Below are 24,968 nucleotides of genomic sequence, written 5' to 3' on the forward strand. Positions count from 1 at the left end.
CCACTGGTTGGGTGAGCTGGCAGTTAGAAGAATAAAATCATTCTAGAGAAGGCGATCGTGTGCTGTCAGTTCGCTCAACTACCGTGCTCTTTGTTATTGGAGAATCATCCAACTCTGTTTGTCGCGTGTTGTGTTCTTTCTAGCGCTTTGCGTAGAACCCACCCATTAGAACTTTCGGTGAAAGACAATAGATATTAACCTTCCAAAGCTGTTCGAGGAAAATATGAGCCGAAGCTCACATTCAAATTATCATAATCATCATTCCAATGTACTGAGAATTGATTTCTTTTTGTATTTCATTTATCAAAAAAACATGTTACATGTTACCCGACGCAATCGTCGGGTTGGGAAACGAAATTTGATTTAAAAATGAAATTATGCAACTTTGGAAATGAATTTGAAATCTGTTAATTTGTTGATTTAGAGGATTTAACGTGTGAACGCGAATAAAATCTACAGCGCCTAAAAAGTTCAAGAGAAATTTCGGATAATAGGAATTATTTTCGTGCCCTGATGCATGCTGATATGTGGAAGCATTTTTTTTTTAATATTTCAACTGTTATATCAAATAAATACAATAAGTGCTTACGTTAAATAAATGTAATTTTAGCGAGCATTTACTCCTGCCTAAAAATATTAAATATTCGAGCTGCTTGTGGTAACCGCTGATCTGCTCAGGCATCCGATGAGATTTCATGTGTTATTTTATATGTTTTGTGCTGATCAGTAGAAGGCTGTCCTGGTGCTGCATGCGAAATATTCTGTGGAACTTTATAAGTTCTTCATCTACTGACTAACGTAGATTTCATATTCGGCAAATGCCATTTCCTGTCCTCCGTATGGAATGTAGCAAACACCGTGCGATTGCTGGACTTTTCCCACCGTGACGGAGCCTTCGTGTGGTACACGTCCAATGAACAATGGTTCACCATCCTCAGATTCTCCGGCCGGCAGAGCATTTGGTGGAATTTCACCTCCGGAAACGGGTACAAATGTACCAGTACCATCACACAGAACTTCGTATTCAGCTTTTGGGTTTTCTGCGCCTCCCCAGGCAACGTAGCACACCCCATGAGATGCCACAACCTTTCCAGGAATGATGGCTCCTTCGTGCTGTGCACGGCCAATGTAAATCGGCTCATCGGATCCACCATCGCTTCCACCCACAACGGCACCTGGTGGAATCTCGCCGTTGGCTGCCGGAACCCAGCAAGCTGCCCCTCCCGAAACTAGAGCAGCAGCCGGAGCCGATGGAGCGGATTCGTTCTGTTCGATGATCCACGATCCACACGCTCCCCAACCGGTGCACACTCCGACAAAGTTGATCGGGAACGGTTCCGGGTTTTCGTAGGACAAGAAAGCTGCGGCCGCCCCTTCCATGCCGACGGTGATAACTTTCTGCAGAAAAACACCAATACCAATTATTTCCATTATTCTAAAATTTCAATCGACTATCAGCTTACGTTATCATCGAACCACTTGACCCAAAATCCGCGGAACTCGCCGGCATTCAGCACATCGGGAGTGTCCACCTCGGCCACATCCGGCTTGGTGCGGTTCTTGCGGATGACCGATTTGCTATTTTTCCAGCCACCGATGAAGACCTCCAGCATCGGGTCCGATTCTTCCGGTCCGGTAGTCAGCGCCAGATGGGCATCGTTAGCGGCGCGAACCTTGAAGTTGACCACCCCATTCGTAGCCGGGTAGAAGCGGTACTCCAACTTGTCCTCGGTGTCGAGTTCTGCAAACGGAAAGATAAAAAGGAGAATCATGATTTAAGAGAAGTTTTTGAATAATCGAATATCTTCTATTGATGATGTATTTTCATGAACTTTCTACTTTACTGTTGTACTAAAAAAGTATGTACCTTTCGTTTGAACAGATTTGAATATTCGACTGCAAGATCGTTATCTCATTGACATTATCATTTTAAAGTGCCGAAAAAGAGATGCACAGACTTTGCATATGGCCGTCACTTCGTTCTTGGCCGATATAAGACTGAGAGTTGCGCGTGTCGAACGACGCGAGAAGAAAGTCAGGGGTCGATACGACGTTCGCCGGTTGGAGAATCCAGAGGTGAAAAGAGCATACGTTGAACAGCTCGTATCCCGAGCTTCGGAACTGCCGACAAACGGAACAGTCGAATGACAGTGGTGTGGAATCAAGAAAGCCTTTATCGCGGCGAGCCATGGTACTCTCGATAAAGTTTGTAGAAGAAGTAGTGAATGGATGTCGGATGAAACTTGGAGGGTGATCCATGATCGGAGAAAGGCGAAAGTCGCAATTGAGCAGGTATGTACGGGGTCAGCCAAAGAAGCCGCCTGCTAACGATATGTGGAACTGGGAAAGGCAGTTACGAACTTGTAGACAAGACAAGACAGCCTGGACAAACTCTCTAGCCGAAGAAGACGAAATCACCGTCAACAATGGAGATATTCGATTACTTTATGACATTTCTCGCCGCCTTTGTGTTGCAAGGACAAATGCTAGAATGCCTCTAAAAGACCGAGCAGGTCAGTTATTGACCGATCGAACAGATCAGCTCAAGCGTTGGACTGAGCATTTTGAACAACTCTTCCGAGTCACGAATAGCGATGGCCAACAGAATTCGCAGCTCGAAGCGCCAACAGTAAGTCGCATTAGCGTCAACTCGGAAGCGCCCTCGCTGACTGAAATAGAATCGGCAATCAAAGACATGCCTGCCTTGTCAGCACAAATGTTGCACCGCCTTTTCGCTGACATCTGGGATACTGCAACATTCCCGGCCGACTGGATGCAGGGTATCCTCGTAAAGGTCCCGAAGAAAGGAGACCTGACAGAGTGCGGTAACTGGCGAGACATAACGTTGATCTGTACAACCCTCAAAGTACTCTGCAAAGTGATCCTGAACAGGATCTAGGAGAAAATCGACGCTACACTCCGACTGTAACAAGCTGGATTCCGATCCGGGCGATCATTTGTGGACCACATCACAACTCTACTAATAATAGTGGAACAAATCAACGAATTTCAGGACCCTCTTCTACGTTCATTGCGAAAGAGCATTTGACCGACTGAATCACGAAAACATGGGCTGCTCTTAGACGTCCCAGAGAAACTGGTCCATCTCTTCGAAGCACAGTACGAGGTATTTTCTTGCAAGGTCTTGCACGACGGTGTCTTGTCCAATCCAATCCCGGTAAATGCTTTTTCTCATCGTAATGGACGACATTGACCTGGCAGACGATATTGTTTTGCTCGCCCAAAGACAACAAGACATGCAGAGCAAATTCGACGTCCTCACCGAAAGCTCCATGGCAACAGGTCTCAAAATCAATGTCGGAAAGACCAAGTCGATGTCCAAGTCAACACAGTCAATTCTTCCAATTTCGTTCTAGCTGGGCAACAAGTTGAGAAAGTGGATTGCTTCCAGTATCTTGGTAGCCAGATAACGCCTGATAGTGGTACCAGGAAAGATATCGAAACCTGGATCAGAAAGGCCCGATTTGCGTTTGCGAGTTTACGGAACATCTGGCGGTCACGCCAGATCTCTCTTTGAAGAAAATCCAAACTTCAACTCAAACGTCAAATCTGTTTTGTTCTACGGCTGCGAAACTTGGTGCACATATGCGGTGACAACTCGAAAACTTCAAGTATTTGTGAACCGCTGCCTGCGGAGTATCATCCGTACTTGGTGGTCTGGAAACTAGATCTACAATGAGGAACTACATCGCCGGTGTCATCAAAGGGCGCTAGAAATCGAGATTCGGGAACGTATTTAAGTGGAGATAGATTGGACACACGCTGCGAAGATATGAGATTTGCAGAGACGCTTGATTGAAACCCAGAGGGACATCGAAGGAAAGGCAGACCCAGAAACTCGTGGCGGCGAAGTCTAGCCGCCGAAATACGAACTGTCGACGAGAGACTTGACTGGGACCAAGTGAAGACGCTTGCTCCGAAATTACCACGGCCCTATGCGCCGGGGAATCGACGCGAGACCATTAATTAAGTAAGTTTTTTTTTTGCCAAATCGAATTTTTAAAACGGACCACATAAATTTTTCGTATGATTTGTTGCACTTTAGGTCTTATTCTTTTTTATTATCATGATCAAGAAAAAAGTGGATTAGCAAAATTATTTGTTTATGAATGTTCTCCAAAATTCCCGATAGTAGACCTATCAAGAAAAAATGCTGATAGGTAATACAATATTTTTTTAACGATTTCAGAGCGGGTTGAAGTCGTGCCATGATGTAATACGCTTTTTTTTTTAAATATTTACAAAAAAGTACCTTTATAACCTTCTTTTATGACAAACATTTCATTATAAATCCATTTTATTACTCAAATTGTGATTTTTTTTGCTTCATTTAAAACAATGACATTTGTCTGGAGGTAAACTTGTCCGTCCCGTATTCCAGATCCCACCAAGAGAGATAACATTTTTCACAAATGACTTAATTAACACGTGTTGTGTGATACCGATCACGATGTTACAATTGAAAGTACTGTGCATGTACCTCTACAATTTTAGAAGCATACAAGTCGAGGTCTGCCAATAACGCTCGGTCGCTAATTGCCGTTTGTCTTTCTCGATGATTGAAGGCATAAGTTTCTCGTCTCCAGCTGTCGACGTGCCACGTTCAGGGATTCCACGATCAGTCGAGAATCAATCGTTCAGCATTCTCGCCTAACCCCCCTGGGACATAAATTTTCAAGATTTAAGCAATACTGGTTTTTTATTTCCTCCATCTTCAGTCATGTGACCCGATGTCAGTTGAAGTATTAAAAAATTCAAATTTTCATCGCCGTTAGAACGGGCCACTTAGCCAGCTAGTTCGGAAAGCTTACCTTCAAATCTGATGACCGAGGTGGTTTTGGCGGGTGCTTTTCGGTCAGCACTACTACTGTTACTAATAATAATATTATCGATTCCGCTGCTGACGACGACGGTTTCATCCTGTGAGGTGGCATCGTCTGTTTGCACCTGTGGGCAATCGATAATCTCCACCTCGGACGTCGCCGGACTTATAATGACCGATGGAGCTTCATCCGAATTTGGCGAATTTGGGTTAGTTACATTGTGCTGTTTTTTCTCTTTCACTCTACGATGAGCAGCCGGTCCTGTTTGCATGAAGAAGTTTTTACAGATATATATGATGGATGATTGGAAGTTTATGACAACACCGAAAAAGCGAACGAAAACATTCCAGAAAGCTCGCACAGAAAACTACAGGGAAGCTTTACATTCAAAAATATTTAAATTTACAGAATAACATAAAAAAAATACAAAACTACTGCTACTATTCATATCTTGATCATAAGAACCGTGACTAGAGACCCAATAAAGTATGGATTTGAGTACTTTTAGCATTACGTCAGATGATATTTTTAGGCTGACCAGAGTTAAACGATGACTACTGTCGTCGCATGGTGTAAGGCCAACTAGCTCCTACGAGTTGTCAAACATTACACATTTATATTCTTAACGATAAAATCATATTCTCGAACTCTAATACACCTTTTTGCTTCTCACTACTGTCAAACCCCTTCAGAATTTATGCTAGTTTCTGTGCCACAATTTAGCTGCACTGTTACGCCGGAGTTGGCTTATTGGTGCGACTGCTCCTAAAACTATTGAGGTCGGAAGCTCGTAAAATCTACCGGCACTTGTGCTCCGATAGTAGAAATGCAATGTATATAGCTTTACACTCCAGACAACCGGTGAATAGTGCTGTATGGGTTGAAACCCAAACGCCTACGAAACGCAGTACCAGTTAGGCGTAAATTAAAATGAAACTGTTTGTTGTGTCGGTCAAAGATTCATAAGTTTCTGGATGAAATCATCGCAAAACGTATAAATTTTTATGTAAACTATATTTTCCGAATTACGTGAAAGAAAATTTATTAAAATATTATTTTTATAATTGAAAAAAAGTTTCAATAAACTTAGAAATATAATTTGAATTACAATTATTCCATCATACAAGAAAATTTGTACGAAGTTTTAGCCGTTATGATTTCGAATCAGCGACCAACAACAATGCGAGACCGACCAAATCTACGAGGGTGATGTGATGTACCTCCTCCCCTCAGTTCATGATTCTTTAAATTCAGAGGTTATCAAGTAGCGTGAGGGCCAAAGGTCACCACATACATGTTCAACATTCTCGTCCCGCAATACCGGTTGTAAAATTTGTGTTCGATTTGAACTAGCTACATTTTATATTAAGTTGAATTTCCGAGCACAAACAATATTTCATCTAAAAAAATCCATTTGATAAATCAGTGTCTCGAATCTCTCGCTCGAATGCAGCAGCATGTAAAGACAGCTTATTTTGACATACTTTACATACTAAGGTGGTTCGCCACTCTTAAGAATTTACGAGAAAATCATTATAACATTGCTATTCAACATTGAACCCAATGGTGAAATTCGGTGGTTCGAAGTGGCTTGCAACTTTGCAACATTTGTATACCTCAACACTTATTCAATTTTAATTTTAATATCTATAGTGTAATAAAGTTATCGTTCAATAATAATGAAATGATAATGGCATAGTTTCTCACATCGTAAGATAGTTTTTTTTAGGTTTTTGAATCTCATAGAAAATTAAACAAAATTAAGCAATAGATGTGCTAATTTTTAAATTTTACGATGCCGTAAAAAACTTTACCCAGTATGACGGATTGGCTCTATGATATAACCTACAATCTATATATTGCTTTTATTATCCTATACCAACACTGTTGCTGTAAAAATATTTTTCGGACAATCACAAATTTTTTATAAATAAATATTTTTATATTTCAGTTAACAGTCAGGGCTCAAATGCAACAAAATGCGAATCAAAGATTCACCTCGTAAATCTCGTTTCCATATGCTGGACTGCGATAGTTTTGCATCATGTGTTAATTAGTTTCAAAATTTCATCCATTCAAACATTAATTTTTATGATTTCAGCCAGCAGAACTTTTTATAGTATTTTTTGAAACCCTAAATGTATGCAGCACTCTATGCTTTTTCTTTAAGAACATTTTTGACAGAAAACATGTAAAAATTCATTCGAACCAAACCTAAAATTACTGCAACTGATAATGTATGCGTTATGATGACATCACAAATGTATCAAAAACTATAAAATTCCAAACGTTTTCATTTGATTTTTCATTAAAAGCAAAGTTTGTTGTAACTTACCCCTTTTTCTGAGTAGGATGAAAATCGCATGTTTTTGTAAATTTAAAAATAACTGGTGAAACCAATAATTTTTCTGACTACGTCAATTTGATTTCCCAACAATCTTAAAACTTTTGATGTACATGCGGTATGATTATCTGTGGACATTAAGTTTTTAGAAGCCATTGAAGTTGAAAAGTGTTGCATGAACAATCGACGGTACTTAAAGGGCGAACACGAAATTATTGCGACACCAAAAATGTCATGCCAATTTTTGCATAATGTTTGGAATCAAACCAAATTTTTAGGGTAGTTTTATGCATATATTAGCTGACCCGGTGGGCTTTGCTACACCTTGCAAATATAAATGAAATTTGCTTGAACTATCTAAATTTTAAAGTTTTTTTACAGGTATCATTTAAAATCGATTTCAACATAAATCCGAAACAACTATTTTAAAAAGAAAACTGCAAATGGCGTTTGTAATTTCAATACAAAGATGATTTCATCTTATTGAATGTAACTTGATCTTTAAATTTGTTTTAAAGATCTGAAACTTTTACTTTGTGTTGGAGAAGTTTGACGAGTTCTCCAATTATGCAAATATGTATGTTTTATTGATATGAATTCTCCACCTTCTATTTTTCCAAAGTGGGGAGATCTCACGAACTTCAATAAAACCATTGTTGGTATCTAAATAATGTCACTTACCGCCATGTGGCTTCATTTAATTCAGAATAATATGAAAAAAAAATTGTCTCCTGTCCTACATCGCCCTCAAAAAACGGAGGGTCTTAATTTATCTATGCAAACAGCCTCTCTCATAAAAGATGGATCTTCTTCTGAATGGATCGAGATGATTGCTGATTACGAGATTACCAATATTTATCCAATAACTAATATTTATCCAATAACTAATATTTATCCAATAACTAATATTTATCCAACAACTGTCTGAAGAAAAGGGCTAAAATAATTATTTTTCTCTTAATTAAAGAAACTAGCGCCTTTAAGCATGCAATGGCTGATATGAATAAAGCTCTAGTAATTGCTTTTGCTATTTTCGAGCAGTTTTGTGAGTCAAATACTTCGAATGCCATGCATATTTTTAATCCGGAGCTGGTTGAAAGTAAATGCTCTACTCTGCTTTTTCATATCTAGTTGAGCGAATGCTTTCAAACTTTGCCATTCTAAAGTTCGAGCTAAGTAAAAGCTATCGAAGTATTTGCTATTTTCTTATTCATACCACCTAATGTCATCAGGGTTGAGACAAAGTTATAGATTTTTTTTTTCTTATGACAGTTATAAATTGAGAATTGAGAACAAACATGACAAAAATAGTCAATCGACTTCTATCTTGGGGTTTTGTTTGATTTTTTTTCCAAGGATTAGAGCTTTCTGAATGAAGGATCAAGTCTCCCTTAACTTAAAAAATATCGCAATTTTTTTACAACCACGAAAATGTTTCTAGTTAATCTACGGATTCAAGTAGAGTTCTAATTTTTGGAGCATAGAAACTTGAAGTTACACGCTGTCAGAAAATGTAAAAGGGTGCGAGTTTCTAAATTTTTCCAAATGATATGGTGAAAATAAGAAAAGGGGATCAAGTATCCCCCCCCCCCCCCCCCCCACTCTCCCCTACTCATTGGAATAAGGGTGGTGCCTTAAATGAAAATAAAACCATTTCTTGTGGCCCTATCCTTTTTAATGTGAAATTTGATTCCATTTCCATATGTAAGTTGACTAGTTATTCAAAGAATTGTACCATCGCTTTCTGTATCCCCAATGGAAGAATGGAGGCGTTTCAAATAATCATATAACTTTTACTCGCTCTCCCATATCAAATTTGGTTCCATATGCTTGATTAGTTCTCAAGTTATGCCAGAAATTGTAAAGGTGTCCCTTTCCCTTTCCTATCTCCACACTGGAAGGAGGAAGTGGTACCACTGATCTCACTGACATGACACTTATAACAAAAACCCGATCATTTTCTGTCTAATTTTGCCACCTATTGTGAACCTTGCAAAATATGATAAATAAATTCCAGTAGGAAAAATTTACCTGTTTAGTACAATTGTAACGTCGAAAATGCTAATTTTTCCATGAAAATTGAGTGGCATTTCCCAACTGTGATAGCATTTCATCAAAAGCGATTGATGCGCACTCTAGAAACGATGCTGCGTACTGCTTACGATATTGCGTAATTATCCAACAAACGAAATCGAGTGTCCATCGAGATAAGCAATAAAAATCGTATACTTACTTACTTACTTAATGATCCCGCGCCGATCCTCCGGTGCATAGGGCCGTGGTAAAAGACCTCCACTGTTGACGATCCGGAGCCAGCGTCTTCACCTGGTCCCAGTCAAGATTCTCGTCGACAGTTCGGATTTCAGCGGCTAGGCTTCGCCGCCACGAATTTCTGGGTCTGCCTCTTCTTCGATGACCTTCTGGATTCCAATCTAGCGCCTCTCTGCAAATCTCGTTTTCATCTCTTCGCAGCGTGTGCCCAATCCATCTCCACTTACGTTCCCGAATCTCGATTTCTAGCGCCCTTTGATGACACCGGCGATGTAGTTCCTCATTCGAGATCCAATTGCCAGGCCACCAAGCGCGGATGATATTCCGCAGGCAGCGGTTTACAAATACTTGCAGTTTTCGCGTCGTTACCGCATATGTGCACCAAGTTTCGCACCCGTACAGCAATACGGATTTGACGTTTGAGTTGAAGATTCGGATTTTCGTTCGTAGAGAGATCTGGCGTGACCGCCAGATGTTTCGGAGACTCGCAAACGCAAATCGGGCCTTTCTTATCCGGGTTTCGATGTCTTTTCTGGTACCACCATCAGGCGTTATCTGGCTACCAAGATACTGGAAGCACTCCACTTTCTCAACTTGTTGCCCAGCTACCATGAAACTGGAGGGATTTCCTGTGTTGATCTCCATCGACTTGGTCTTTCCGACATTGACTTTGAGACCTGCTGCCTTGGAACTTTCGGTGAGATCGTCGAGTTTGCTCTGCATATCTGGTTGTGTTTGGGCGAGCAAAACAATATCGTCAGCCAGGTCAAGGTCGTTCAGTTGCTCCATTGTTGAAGGATTCCACGGCAATCCTCGGTTCGGTGCACAGTCAATCGATCCAATCAGAATCTCATCCATTACGATGAGAAAAAGTAGCGGTGATAGAATACATCCTTGTCTCACTCCAGCAGTTACCGGGATTGGTTCGGACAAGACACCGTCGTGCAAGACCTTGCACGAAAATGCCTCGTACTGTGCTTCGATGAGATGGACTAGTTTCTCTGGGACCCCTCGTCGCCTTAGAGCCGCCCAGATGTTTTCATAGTTAAGTCGGTCGAATGCTTTTTCGAAATCAACGAACACCAGCAGAAGAGAGTCCTGGAATTCGTTGATTTGTTCCAGTATGATTCGTAGCGTTGTGATGTGGTCCACACATGATCGTCCGGATCGGAATCCAGCTTGTTGCCGTCGGAGTGTAGCGTCTATTTTCTCCTGGATCCTGTTCAGGATCACTTTGCAGAGTACTTTGAGGGTTGTACAGATCAACGTTATGCCTCGCCAGTTACCGCACTCTGTCAGGTCTCCTTTCTTCGGGACCTTTACGAGGATACCCTGCATCCAGTCGGCCGGGAATGTTGCAGTATCCCAGATGTCAGCGAAAAGACGGTGCAACATTTGTGCTGATAGGGCAGGGTCGGCTTTGAGCATTTCAGCAGGGATGCAATCGATCCCAGGTGCTTTGTTGGATTTCATGTTTTTGATTGCCGCTTCTATTTCAGCCAGCGAAGGCGCTTCCGAGTTGACGCCATTTATGCGACTTACTGTTGGCGCTTCGAGCTGCAGATTCTGTTGGCCATCGCTATTCGTGACTCGGAAGAGTTGTTCGAAGTGCTCAGTCCATCGTTTGAGCTGATCTGTTCGATCGGTCAATAACTGACCTGCTCGGTCTTTTAGCGGCATTCTTGCATTAGTCCTTGCACCACTGAGGCGGCGAGAAATGTCATAAAGTAATCGGATATCTCCATTGGCGGCGGCTCTTTCTCCCTCTTCGGCTAGGGAGTTTGTCCAGGCTCTCTTGTCTCGTCTACAAGCTCGTTTAACTGCCTTTTCCAGCTCCGCATATCGTAAGCGGGCGGCTGCTTTGGCTGACCCGGTACATGCCTGCTCAATTCCGACTTTCGCCTTTCTCCGATCATCGACCATCCTCCAAGTTTCATCCGACATCCATTCACTTCTTCTTCCACAAACTTTACCGAGAGTACCATGGCTCGTCGTGATAAAGGCATTCTTGATTCCACACCACTGTTCTTCGACTGTTCCGTCTGTCGGCAGCTCCGAGGCTCGGGATTCTAGCTGTTCAACGTATGCCCTTTTCACCTCTGGATTCTCCAACCGGCGGACGTCGTATCGACACCCGACTTTCTCCTCGCGCCGTTGGACACGCGCAACTCTCAGTCGTATCTCGCCAAGGACGAGGTGATGGTCAGATGCAATGTCTGCGCTTCGTTTGTTGCGGACATCAAGAAGGCTCCTTCTCCATTTTCGGCTGATGCAGATGTGGTCAATTTGATTTTCTGTTCGGCCATCTCGGGATACCCAAGTGACCTTATGTGCTGGTCGATGGGGGAAGAGCGATCCGCCGATCACCATGTTGTTGTTTCCACAAAATTCTACAAACAGTTCTCCGTTTTCGCTCATCTGTCCTAGGCCATGGCGTCCCATGATGCGCTCAAGGTCCTGATTGTCGGAGCCAATCTTTGCGTTGAAGTCGCCCAAATGGATTTGAATGTCACCCTTCGGAATTCTCTCAACCACGCTGTTCAGTTGACTGTAAAACTGCTCTTTCTCCTGCAAGTCGGCAACGTCAGTTGGCGCATAACACTGGACCATTGTAAGGTTTCTAACCCGTGTTCTGAATCTGGCTACGGTTATTCTTTCGTTTATCGGTTCCCATCTAATGAGGGCCGCGTAGGCCTGCGGGCTTAACAGGAAACCAACTCCTCGTTCCCGAGTAGCATGTTCTCCTCGTATGCCAGAGTAAAGCAGGACTTGCCCGGATTGTGTCTTGTGTTCTCCAGTATTAGGCCAACGGACTTCGCTCAATCCCAGAATTTCAAGCTTGAGGCGGCTAGCCTCTCTAGCAAGTTGTTCCAGTTTGCCTTGTTGGGCAAGGGTTAAAACATTCCAAGTTCCAATTCGTGTCCGTGTTTTCATGCTAAAAGTCGTCGCCAAAGTTCCAGGTCGGTCATTTCTTTCGGATTCCGTAACAATTTCAAATCGGGAGCAGTAGGTTGTTAGCCTAAAGTCCCTATCCCGCGATGGGGCTGCCATCTTGGACTTAGCTGGCGGGAGCCGCATTTCATAAATTCAGCCGCTTGCTGCAAGACAGACGCTGTTTGAGCCGCCCCTGACCTGGAGAACAGACGCTCGGTTGTTGTTGCACGCCGCCCCTGACCTGGGGAACAGACGCGTGCGGCCACCTTCTCAGTCTGCATGCGACCAAAGCATCCACCGGGGTTGAGTACCCGATCTCCGCTTAGGTTACTCGCACCCCAGCCGGCACCGCGGGGAGGTAGAGATAGGAGTTGTGAATAAGAGGTGATATGACCACTATGGGGTCTCGTGTTGCACATTATCCACCGTTTACCAGCCAAAATAAAAATCGTATGGAGCCTCACTTCTCCATTTCTATCTTTTCAATGGGAGGAGGAAGAAGTCTAGAATAATTATAGAGATATTTCTCGTACTCAAATACTATGCTCAATTTTCTTAAACACAGGAAGAAGGTTGTACAGAAACCTTCCTCCTTCTTCCTATTTCCTCACTGGAAAAAAAGAGGAATACCAAATATTCAGGGAAACATTTTTCGTACCCTTATATCATCCCATGCCAATTTTGGTTCCATTTGCTCGATTTGTTCTTCAGTTATACAAAAAATTATATGGAAGCCCCCCTCCCCTCTCCTATTGCCCATTGGGATGAGGGAGGGGCTCAAATAATCATTAGAAAATACCCTCGCATGCCAAATTTGATTCCATTTGCTTAATTAGTTTTGGAGTTGCGTAAAAAATTATAAAAGAGGCCCCTTCCCTCTTTCTATCTCCCTACTGGGAAGAGGAAGGGGTCCCAAATAATCAAAGGGATACATTTTGTATCCAAATACCCTCCTATGCCAAGTTTGGTACCATTTGCTTGATCTGTTCTCGAGTTAAGCAAACATTTGTCTTTTGTATGGAAGACCCCCTTCTCCTTTCCTGTTTTTGGGAAGGGTCTCAAACCATCATAGGAACATTCTCAAGCCTTAAATACCCCCACCTGCCAAGTTTCACGTAAATCGGTTCAGTAGTTTCCGAGTCTGTAGGGAACAGACAGACACAATTCCCTTTTATATAGATTTAAGTACTTTAAAAATCAAAAGAAAAGTTAATCGATGGAGCCTTGAGTGTAAAATTTAACGCCTTTTCGCTTGATGCCCTCAATCAAAGTCTTTACAGTGTCATTCGATACCAGTTTTTCAGTTATTTTTTCATTTTCTTAACATGTCCTTCTCGTCCTTCTTGACTGTCTTCTTGCTTATTACTTAAATTTGTCGTCCACATCGAACTTGCTCTTGCCGGTGAAAAACTCCAACCTCGGAATTTGCTTGAAATTGGCTTTTCTATACGTTACGTCGCCCATCACACAACAGCAAAATTTTGTCAGCATCTTCTCGTAGAGCTTCCGTGTCCGAGTTTTAGCCGTCGATTATTGCCGCTCATTGCGGTTTGGGAAGTGTGAAAATTTTAAAATTGATCAGTTTTGAGTAAAATCGATCATTGATATCTGCTAAACTAATAAACCCACATGAAAAAATTTATTTTCAGAAATACAATGCTTGAAAATAAGTGATTTCAACATTTTTTTCAAAAATTTTAATATATAAGATTACAATTATTTCTGACATCACCCAAGAAAGTCTTTGAGTGTTTGATGTTGGAGATTTAAACTCGTTTAACAATTTGTTAAAGACTGATAAACGATTTGATTTATGCTTAAAGAATTATCTAAAATTCGGTTTGCTTAATGTATGTTGTATGTTGGTAATCCACCATGGGTGCACGGATTCACCGCAGTTTCTGCCAAAGTATGGGTTCACATACATTCCTTAGATTATTAGGTTCGACAAATCTCCAATGCAGCGCGCCACCATACCCGGACCCCATGGCTTCGTATGAACTGTTATGTGGTGAATGTATTTTGCGTGTGTTGATGTAGGTATATTTTGGAAGAACGAATCAATCAGGTGGGCTAGTTTACTTACAGGTATTCCGGCATCCGTGTATATACCTGGCCAGCTGGCAACTGATTGAACATTCCAATTATATAGTCAGTTATATAATGAAACACATCTTACCTGTCGGCCCGCTTATGGGATTCGAACCCAAAAGTTTTTCTTGCCGATACCGGGAATCGAACCCAGTACGCCTGGCATACCAAAACCAGACTCGCGCCAGCCTATCCACTAGACCACATCGGCGCTCTTATCTAAAATTCGGTTTGCTTAAACATCAAAAAAAAATTTTTGGTTTGTTTTTTTTTGCAGAATTGGAAAAAATTAACATAAAGTAAACTTCTATAACTTTTTTTAAGAATTCAACATTACTCGTGGTATTCGGAAAAGTTAATTATAGAGTTAAAACCTTTATTTCCTAAACATTTGTGATTTCATTATTCCATAGTTTTGCCAAAAAACTGATCAAATTTGTTTCTCACATTTTTATCAATTTTCAGTTATCTATACACTGAAAGAAAAATCATGGTATTCCAAAATGAATAAAAATGTTTAATTTTACCATACGTTAATATTGTCGAGATAAATAAAGTTTTAGTTATTTTGACGACTTTTCGGTTGATTTTACCATGCGGGGCAGAAAAAAATATGGTAAACCTTAATGAAAAAAGAGGTTTAACTTTACCATGCGCAAAATTTGTTGATAAATATGAAGTTTCGGTTATTTTGACGATCTTTTGGTTAATGTTACCATGCGGGTCAAAAGAAAATATGGTAAACCTACATAAAAAGAGGCTTAATTTTACCATGCGGAACGTTTTGTGCATTCGAATATAAAATTTTGGTTATCGTCACAATACTGTGGTACATTTTACCATGGTTGTCGTTAGCCAAAGTACTTTCAATTAGTTGTGTCATCTTGCACTTTGTTGACTCCTTGCCATTGAAATGGCTTTGGATTTTAATTTTTTGTTGAAACATTGGAAACAATATTGATTTAGTGCTATGTGCCGCGATCTTAAAGGTAAAGTGTTTTGGTGTGAGATATGTCACAAAAGATACATTGTTTTATTTATCCGCAGAAGGCCATTACAATCTGGAGTGCAAGCAGAGTCATCAACGGCCGAAAATTTCAACAGTTTATAAAATGTTCAAGAGTAAGTAAATTTAATTAGTATTTCTGCACAATATTTATTTTTTTTTACATTTTTAGATGATGATTCGAGAAGACCAAAATAAAATCTTAGGAAAACCGCGGAACACCGGAAACAAAATGTAGAAGGAACCTTCATCACGTTTGGTTTTGGCATATAGTTCCTGATACAGTGTTAATGACAAAAATGATGACAAAAATATTTTATGTGAAAAAAAATAACAGTGATGAATAAATAAACCAGCATTTTAAAAATTTAAATTATTTCATTGAATGCATGGATAAATTACCATAGTTTTGTCTTAAATACCATGGCATAGTAAAATTGACCGTCATTCTACCATAACGCACCATAACACGTTCACATGGTAATTTTAACTAATCTGTTGTTCAAGATAACCAAAAACGTACTCGAAAAAAAACCATCTGTTTTTATTTTTAAATTTACCCTCGGATATGGTAACGGTTACCATGATTTTTTTCGGTGTATATATAAAAAGCAATTTCTGTATGTTTGTTTGTTTGTTTGTTTGTTTGTTTGTTTGTTTGTCCTCTATAGACTCAGCCGTCTTTAGAGCTAGAGGTCTGAAATTTGGTATGGATGCTCATAAGAACCAGGAAGGATGAAAAATGTTTTTAGATTTTCGGATGACCCCTTCTGAAGGGGGTCGTCCATAGAAGACAAATATTGTTTTCGCGATATTGACGTTACTTTTCGTCGGATCGTGATGAAAATTTCCACATGAGTGTTTTGAAAGATAAGCAATCGATTTCAGGTGTCAAATTTTGTGTAAGGGGTCAGCCAAAGGGGTCGTCCATATTAACTGTTCGCTATTTTTGCGATATTGTCGTTATTATACATCGAATTCAGATGAAAATTGGTACACGGTAGTTTTGAGTGACGTGCAATCGATTTGAGGTATCAAATTTAGTGCACGGGGTCGGCAAAAGGGGTCGTCCATATTAAATTTTCAGTATCTTAATGATATTGACGTTTTTATACATCGGATTGGAATGAAAATTTGCACAAAGGAGTTATTAAGGACAAACAACTGATTTCACTTATCCAAACTAAATCAGGGGTCGACCAAAGGGGTCGTCCATGTTAACTATTTACTGTTGATGCGATAGTGTCCTTATTATGCATCGGATTCAGACGAAAATTGGTACACGAGAGTTATGAGAGATGAGCAATGGATTTCAGGTATTAAATTCAGTGTAAGGGGCCGGCAAAGGGGGTCGTCCATATAAACCTTTCAGTATTTTTGTAATACCGTCGTTTTTATACATCGGATTGGGATGAAAATTTGCACACGGTAGTTTTCAAGGATGGGCAATCGATTTCAGATGTCAAATGTATTGCCAGGGGTCGACGAAAGGGGTCGTCCATATCAAATAATTGTTCACTGTTTTTTGAAATATAGACGTTATTATACAATGGATTGCTTTGAAAAGTTGCACACAGGAGTTGTTAGGGAAGGGCAATCGATTTCAGATATCAAAGATTGTAATAGAGCCACCGCAAGGGGTTTAAGTTTTTGGAATAATTGCGTTGTTATGCAATGATTTAGTCGAAATTTATACACGTAATTTTTTGGCACGGTCAATTGATTTCTGATTTCAAATTAAGTAGCAGACGACAGACAAAGTGATCGTCCAATATTTTTGCAATTATTACTTAACAATGAATTCATTAGTTCATCTGGAAAATGCTTGGCAATTGACTTTGAAAGCGAGACGGAGTTCGTATGGGATCAGCTAGTAAAGTTATAAATAAAGCTGATGGGAAAAAAATCATTGCATATTTTTAATCAGTGCCTCCCAATTACTTAATATTAGCTCTTTAATTGTTTGCACCTCAGAAAAAAAGTGAATTTGGTTGCCTTGGTATCCATTAAACAATTTCTGACAGAGTAGCTTCTTGAACCACCTTAAAATTTCATAACGTGGGAAGCTGCATAGCTGAACGATTGGCTTGTAGCGGAGAGACGTTTGTAAACGACCTACAGACAAGGTCCAGGGAGACAGGCAGGGCCCGGGGGAAGTCTTCTTTAGCATGGATTCAGTTGAGATAGTTAGAGAGACAATGATGATGTCATGCCAGTCGGCAGTTGTTTTTTTGCATGTTGTGTTGAGGTGGCAGCGGATCGAAACACGGGAACACTGGGGATTTGTGTCATCCAACAAACCGCACCGATGGGTTTCAAATTGTCACCTTAACTGTTCAATTTTTATTACCTGGTGGTGAATGAGAATATATGTACGCAGTAGCGATACATTGCTGATCGTGTACGCGTACATCGTATAGAATTACCCAAGCTATTTGTACTTGCGACGTAAAAAGTAGGATAACTCATTAGCATTCATGTGCAAATTAAGGTAGTTTTTTGTATACAGGGTTGGGTTCGTAGTCATAGTTTACAAAATAGCTACAAGAAAAACATGCATTCGAGAAAAATCAGAAAATCAACATTGAAAACAAGGTGGAAAAGGGAAACGTGAAAATTCGATACAGATGGTCTAATTTTAGATTATTTCAATTTGTTCCTCGTTCATTTACTTGGATTGATTTTTCGTTTCACAACAGTAAAGAGGAGGAAAGTTTTTTAAAGGAATTTCCAATGAATAAATAAATTAGGAAATCAATGCAAACTGCACCAGACTTACCGATGTTGCTGGCCATCTTTTACTGCTGCGTTTCGATCCACAAATTTTCTAGTTGCGGTTATATGCTTTCGCTGACTTTTCACTTCCAATTCGGGAGATATACTGCAGTTATGTACTGTTAGGTATAGGTTTGCGACCTCTTTCCGGATCACTGGTTCACACCAAAAATCGCGCCCGAGACAGACGGTAACTGGTAACTGGTAATAGTTGTGATCGCCGGCACGTTTCAACACTGACTACAAACACGGACCAGCCGTTGAGCCGGTATTATAAGAGCATCAGAAGCGCGTTATATTATAAGAGTTATAGGAAGAGCGTGAACTTGAAAACGTTTAGTGAGAAGAGAAACTTGTATTGTGATTTTGCGAGTATTATTATGTACCGGCATTTTCTGGTGAATTGTGAATGCCGCGGTGTAAGGGTATGAGAAGTGAGAAACTTACGCTATACTTGTGATTTTTGCCATAGAAGACTTGAAAAGAGATAGGACATCTTCAACACAAATTCATTACAGAAAACACCAACATTTAATTCTAAAATTTCAAACTTCTGAGATTGATCCACAATGTTTTGAGCCTTCTAAGAGTTTGAGTTTTGTTTATAAACCAGTTCTGTTGATAAGTGAAGTCAGTTACACGACGCAATTGGAATTAATAAGAGGTCTACATAAACTTTTGACGGTCGCCATGTAAAAAAAGAATTACGCCTTCTAATGATATTCAACAAATTATGGAAACTTCACCTATACCGAATATGCTCGCTCATGCTGGAAGGTGTGTCTATTTGCAATTTTTATGAATTTCGTAGCGCTTTTCCATCCAACTAAACGTGAGATTTGTTTCAGATTTACTAAATTAGATCAAGATATTTCAATTGGATAAGTTTTGTATAGAGAAATGCAAATTTCTGCAAAGAACGAAAAACTATATGTTTATAAGTAATCAGAACATTTTAAGACTCAAAGTTTATAACTCTAATATTTATGAAGCATGTAAGATTGGCTTAGGAAGTGTTGCTAGATTCCTTTGTTATAATTTTTCTATCTTTCTCTCTATTGCTTTTGCTGTGCGGTTCTCAACAAAGTTGTAGTTTCAAAAATATCAGGACACTTTAAGAATAGTGGCTTGATGCCAAATCTTCGTCGTGCTGCTGCAAGAACAGTTAAAGGCGCTTTTTGTGGCAGATTTGTAGATCTCGTCATTTACCGTGCCCTTTGTCACGAAAGACTCACTCCTCAGTCCGCAAGAGCAGATGGCCTGCCAAACGAGATATAAAATATATTACCTCAATTTGTCGTCCACATAGAACTAGCTCTTGTCGGTGAAAAACTCCAACCCCGGAATTTGCTTAGAATCGGCTTTTATATACGTTTCGTCGTCCATCACACGGCAGCCATATTTTGTCAGCATCTTCTCGTAGAAGTTCCGTTCCCGAGTTTTAGCCGTTGATTGTTGCCGCTCATCGTGGTTTGGGGAGTTCTGTACCTTATATGTATGTAGTCCAGCTCTCTTCTTTGCCTTCTGGACGTGGCTCTGCAACATGCCGATCTTTTAGCCAAATCACGGCTCGAGACGTTGGGATTTGCTTAAATCTTCCGCTTCACCTTTCCCTCCGTTGTTTTGTTCTCCAGACCCGGTTTTCTTCCAGCTCCTGGAACCGCTTCAACATTCTGGAGACATTCATGAATAATCAACATTTTTCCAACTGCCGGTACAACAGGTCAGCAAATTCTAGGTGTTTGGAAAGAATTTGTTCTCTCGAGTCGCGTTGAATCACCTCCATTTTCGTTGAATCGAAAAACACCACTTCGAGTTTGACAGCATGTGAACAATACACATCAATGAGAAAGTCTGCAAAATTTGGTTGGTAAAAAAGTTATGCCCTGTGGAATGTGTCGCAATTATTTCGTGTTCGCCCTTTAGCTGACATGCCTGACTTCATTTTTGCAAGAAAAAAGCGGCTCACCGAAGAAATTAACAACATACGGTGGTCAAATCGTGCGCAAAAAATTGTAACCGCTAGCGGAGAGATATTTTGAAAAATTACGTAAAGGACTGCAAAGCGAACTCTTTAGCGAGCACCTGGCAGGTTTCCAGCCAGAAACTTTTCGTTGACAAGTCTTGCCTGGATTATCCGGAGATGAACAAAGAGAAAAATTTCAAAAATATGATGTCTAGCACTTCAGGTGGCTGACGATTTGTGAAAGCTGCAAATCAGTCAGAGTGACATAACTATTGACACAATGAATGGCTAAATAAACAAAGTAGGTTGCCTCCAAATGCGACCTTTTTCCCTAAATAACACTTTCATAGATCATACAAAGTTAATCCTGTCTTTTTGTTGGATCTGTAATAGGGCGTTTGCACAGTACATTAGTATAAGTAAGCCGTTGGGCAAACAAATGTGACAGCCCCATGTTAAATGAATACAAATCGACTGAAAAAATATATTTTTTGAAGAATTAATGAGAACTATTGAAAAGTTTCTTATGTACAACACATTTTTCGAAAGCTAGATCATTTATTGACTTGTTTGTGATTTTTTCTAATTTTGAGTGAAGTTCTTTAACAAAAATGAAGACTTTGTACAGGATATGAGCGTTTTTAGTGAAAGCAGGACAAATATTGCTCAAGTTTAGTAATCAATTTCGTAACGGAAACTCTTAACATCATCTTCCTGGATCTAAATTTTATATGATAGACCCAAAAACGTGAACAAAGGATCAGGGGGAACCGTTTAATGTGCTTTACAATGATGGTTGGCTTGTTGTTTCATTTTTTGTTTTGCTTGGTTTCCCACTGATATCCAACAAAATAATCGCAGAATCGTTTCCACTTGTTAGCAAATGATCCGAAATATACTTTTTGGATGTTTTTTAGAGAAATTAAGCATTCATTTAAGGGAAAACCAACATTTTGGTTGAATTTTGCTTTTTTTCGCATATTAAAACACCTAATGTGTGCCCAACAGACCTCTTGTATGTGTGTGTGTAGCAAACGCCCTATGGTGCCATTACTCGAAAACAGGGGTGAAGTGATTAAAAGTTAAATATGTTGTTCTTGTGTCGAAAGAGGACAATCTGCTAAAATTTTCATAATTTCGATCAAATTAAAAGTTTTGAGTAGTTTTGAAAGTCAAGCTTTATAAAACAAAAAAAGGACATGGCGCTCAAAAATTGAAGTCGATGAACTTCATCATTAGACGCTTTCTCAAAAACCACTTGACAGAACGTCACAAAAATTTATACATGTGAACATTAAATAACTTGGTAGTTTCACTGAAAATTTTAGCAATTTTCATTCATGCATTCAAAAGTTATTCACGAAACAAAGTGTTGCATTTTTTCGAATTAACTCCTTACAGTGACTGGCAAAAAAAACCACTCTGCAAACTCGTATGGTTTTCTCGAGGGTTTTATCGTTTATTTTTCAGAATAAAATCAACGGGGCTTATCCTGCGACGAGTGACGTGACTTACGAAATTTCATATCGGTTCACTGGCTTAAATAGCCTCTCTAGCCTCGAAATTCTTGTTCGGATGAGCTGTTATTGGTCTTCAGAGCTCATCGATACACACATTTCTTTTTTGAAAATTTTCTGGAGTCAGGGCGAAGAAGTGACATTCTGTGAGTCACGTTACTCGAGTCGCTGAATAAGCCCCAATACCACGTGAACTTATAAAAAATGTACACCATTCCCTTTTAGAATCCTTGGTTTGTATTTAAGGAAATCAGAAAAAAACGATGCTTTTATTTAATATGTACTTTCTGTATGAAATTAAGTTGCGGCTTTATCGGTGAGGGTTAAAGAGTTGAAATGAAAGACGTACTACTTCTTCAATACAGTTAATTGGTGCGGGAAAAAGAATTTAGTATGTGGTTAAGCTTCTATATTTCAAATGCTCTTCGCTCTTTTCACCACCTTAGAATTTTCTTCTGATTTTCTATCCGTCTTTCATTTCAACTCTTCAACCCTTACCGATAAAGTCGCAACTTAATTTCATTTAACAAATTCACGGTGATTTCTCTTCTTAATAATATGTACTTTCTATTCACTTAACTGAAATTTGAAACGAAAAAGTGAGGGAAAAACCCCTAATGATCATTTTTGACGGTCGCCATATGAGAAAAAAAAAATCACCATGTCGCTCCAATGATCTCGATCACAAAAAAAGAAGTCTAACACAAACCGAATAGGCTTATAGCTTAAATCGTAAGAAACGATATTCGAAGATGAGATTTCATAAAATATTGAGTTTAATAATTTCACCATTTACAGAAATAATTTCACCATAAAAGTATTTAAAAAAAACACTCGAATGAAATGGTTTATTTTGCCATATTTATAACTAAACCTAAAAAATCACAGCTCACAAATTTTTGTATTCTCTATACTACACGTTTAGACGGTAAATCTCCTTTTCTAACTGTCTGGAAACAAAAAATAATTGCACATAGAGCATTAACCGGTCGACGTCATCTTTGTCTTTAAAAATAAACTAAACTAATTTTGTGAAAAATTTTAGTAGCCAGTAGCGCCAAGAGTGGCTCGAATATGTTCGAACGAAACCCAAAATATCAATGCCCATGGCCCCAAACGGATCCAAACTGGAAGGAAACCCTTGTACAGAGCAAAGAAACCTTCCCTGCTCACAGTCTTCTGTAGACAATCCACTGATCCTTTGTAGAGGAGGCCTCTGAAACACACAATAATTGTTACTGAAAGTTCACTTGCGTGAGTGCTTTCGCTAGTGTAGCTTACTTTCCGCTCAAATCTGTAGGTTGGTTCATGACCCTAGTCTTGATAACGTCAGCCGGTGTACCCATCGCTGCTGCCGCAAAACCAGCACACATCGAGGCTATGATATGCACCAAATGACTATCGGGGAGGCCAGTTTTCTTCATCACGAATCGTTTCGCCACGTCATAAGTGGTCAGGTCTCCCAGGTTAACAAGAGCTGCCCGTTGTACGTTCGGGATGCTCCCCTTCCATAATCCTGGAATACCACCGCGTTTGACAATTTCCCGGAAAGCATGATGGGTACCATGAACACGTGGTTCCTGACCCAGCAGGCGTCTTTTGCCTTCCATTTGAATCTGTACCTTAACAAGATCCGCCGGTGAGGCTAACCATTGAGCGACCATTCCAGCTCCGACTCCGGCTACCGCCGATTGCCATAGGGTTAGCTCTTTGTCACCGCGGAGCTTCGTTCTCATCGCGTCGTACGCCACTATGCGGACTCCACTTTGAAAGAATGGTTGAACAAAAACCGCATTAGTATTTTTGCTACCTGCATTGAAAATTTTCAATTTGTATCTAGAGTGTTACTGACCTGTAAACACAGTGCCGATAGAGTGCTGGAGTGATTCCTTGCCAAAGTTTGAGTATGCCTTCTTCGCGAATTATGCCCCCGGCAGTCGCCAACATACCGCGGTACTTGGTCTAAAAAGATACTTGTGTGAGCAGGTTATCTACCACAGACTTAAACAAACTTTAACCTTAAATGAAAACAAATTGTTGAATAAAAATAATGCTCAATAAGTTAAATACATAGAGTACTCTACTCTCATGCTGCTGTACAGCATGTCTTGCATAACATCAGACAGATCGACTAGTTCAACAAACGTAGATATGCTCATAGGGACTGTACCTTAAGGATCGTACCACCCTCGCCTTGGATCTGTAACCGCGTCTTGGTCAGGTCCAGCGGATAGGTAAACATTTCGGCAATGCTGGCCGCAATCACCGAAACTATGTAGGTGCACCAGATGGTATCGGCATAGTTATATTTGACCGGAGACTTCTCGGTTCCATCTTTATCAGGCGGCGACGCAGCTGAAAAAAAAAATGATAATCTTATTTCACTTTACACTCCACAGTTTATTCCATGTTTAAACCCAATAACAATTCAACCACAGATCGATTGAAAATTTAAAGAACAAACCTTTGTGGGTGAAGATCATTATCGCGCGACTGGTGAGCAAACATTGACTGATTAATACGATTACGCCAGTTCTTGAAGCAGTTAGTGAGAATTCGTGCGTCCACTCACCGGGCGGGAGCGAACGAGTAGAACCTGCTATGGCGTAACTTTCGGAACAGCTGATAATGGGGAAAAAATGCGCCAATGATTGCGTATTCACTAAACTGCGTGGTTAAGTGTATGGGTTCAAACTGTAGTTGGAAGGTTTCAAATTAATTTTGACAGATTCTTTGCAATCAAAAGTTTCACGAGTTCAGTACGGGACTGCTTGTTGTTCTGGCCTACTAAAACCTATTTTAAAAGGTTCCAGATATGGATTTTTTTTTAGGAAAGTAAGGCAAGATTTTTATTTTGGCTTGTTTAAACAGTGCTTAATTAAAAGGAAAATTTGAATCAGTTACTGAAATAATTAGTTTTTGAGATTTTACTTGTTAGTGTTCGATCGACCACTTTTAAGGGTTATATGAAACAAACGGGGATGCACTTTGATTGATTGGAGGGTGTCTTTTTGCCTTATAGAAATTATTTAAGAAACTTACTTGTATGAAAAAATTTCATCTCAAGAACTCTACTATGTACTTTCAATACCATTGATTTCTAAAGGTTTTTGAAGTTAGAATTAATATTCGGCATTTTTGTCTGGGCATATGCTGGGAAGCTCAATTTTATGACTCTGGTATAATTGAGTATGTTTATTTAACAATTTAACTATAGTTT

General features: G+C 39.9%; 2 protein-coding genes across 3 annotated transcripts; both read right to left on the reverse strand.

Moving 5' to 3' along the window:
- Positions 1-524: 524 nt before the first annotated feature.
- LOC129749614 (C3 and PZP-like alpha-2-macroglobulin domain-containing protein 8) lies at positions 525-18,519 on the reverse strand. Of its 2 annotated transcripts, none has more exons than XM_055744638.1 (3): positions 18,270-18,519; positions 1,464-1,741; positions 525-1,398 (listed from the first exon to the last, which is right to left on the reverse strand). In XM_055744638.1, the coding sequence occupies exons 1-3, from the start codon at positions 18,283-18,285 to the stop codon at positions 787-789; spliced, it is 906 nt and encodes a 301-aa protein (XP_055600613.1). In that variant the 5' UTR covers positions 18,286-18,519; the 3' UTR covers positions 525-786. The 2 variants fall into 2 exon arrangements, with proteins under 2 accessions (XP_055600613.1, XP_055600612.1); XM_055744637.1 differs by lacking the exon at positions 18,270-18,519 and adding an exon at positions 4,833-5,130.
- A 4,068-nt stretch (positions 18,520-22,587) lies between these two features.
- LOC129749622 (mitochondrial uncoupling protein 4-like) lies at positions 22,588-24,511 on the reverse strand. Its single transcript, XM_055744654.1, has 5 exons — positions 24,213-24,511; positions 23,919-24,103; positions 23,601-23,710; positions 23,030-23,512; positions 22,588-22,964 (listed from the first exon to the last, which is right to left on the reverse strand). Exons 1-5 carry the CDS (start codon positions 24,229-24,231, stop codon positions 22,790-22,792), a joined length of 972 nt encoding a protein of 323 aa, XP_055600629.1. The 5' UTR covers positions 24,232-24,511; the 3' UTR covers positions 22,588-22,789.
- Between the last annotated feature and the right edge of the window lie 457 nt (positions 24,512-24,968).

This window comes from Uranotaenia lowii, chromosome 2, assembly GCF_029784155.1.
Source record: "Uranotaenia lowii strain MFRU-FL chromosome 2, ASM2978415v1, whole genome shotgun sequence".
Lineage (NCBI taxonomy): Eukaryota > Metazoa > Arthropoda > Insecta > Diptera > Culicidae > Uranotaenia > Uranotaenia lowii.

Bases quoted from the DNA above. Each gene is read 5' to 3' on its own strand.
- LOC129749622 (XM_055744654.1), bottom strand. The intron at 23,711-23,918 runs GTACAGTCCCTA...GTATCTTTTTAG, and splicing joins AGGGTGGTACGATCCTTAAG to ACCAAGTACCGCGGTATGTT. The intron at 22,965-23,029 runs GTAAGCTACACT...TGTGTGTTTCAG, and splicing joins CCTACAGATTTGAGCGGAAA to AGGCCTCCTCTACAAAGGAT.
- LOC129749614 (XM_055744637.1), bottom strand. From the start codon at position 5,115: ATGCAAACAGGACCGGCTGCTCATCGTAGAGTGAAAGAGAAAAAACAG. The intron at 1,742-4,832 runs GTAAGCTTTCCG...TTCCGTTTGCAG, and splicing joins CTCGGTCATCAGATTTGAAG to AACTCGACACCGAGGACAAG. The intron at 1,399-1,463 runs GTAAGCTGATAG...GTTTTTCTGCAG, and splicing joins TCAAGTGGTTCGATGATAAC to AAAGTTATCACCGTCGGCAT.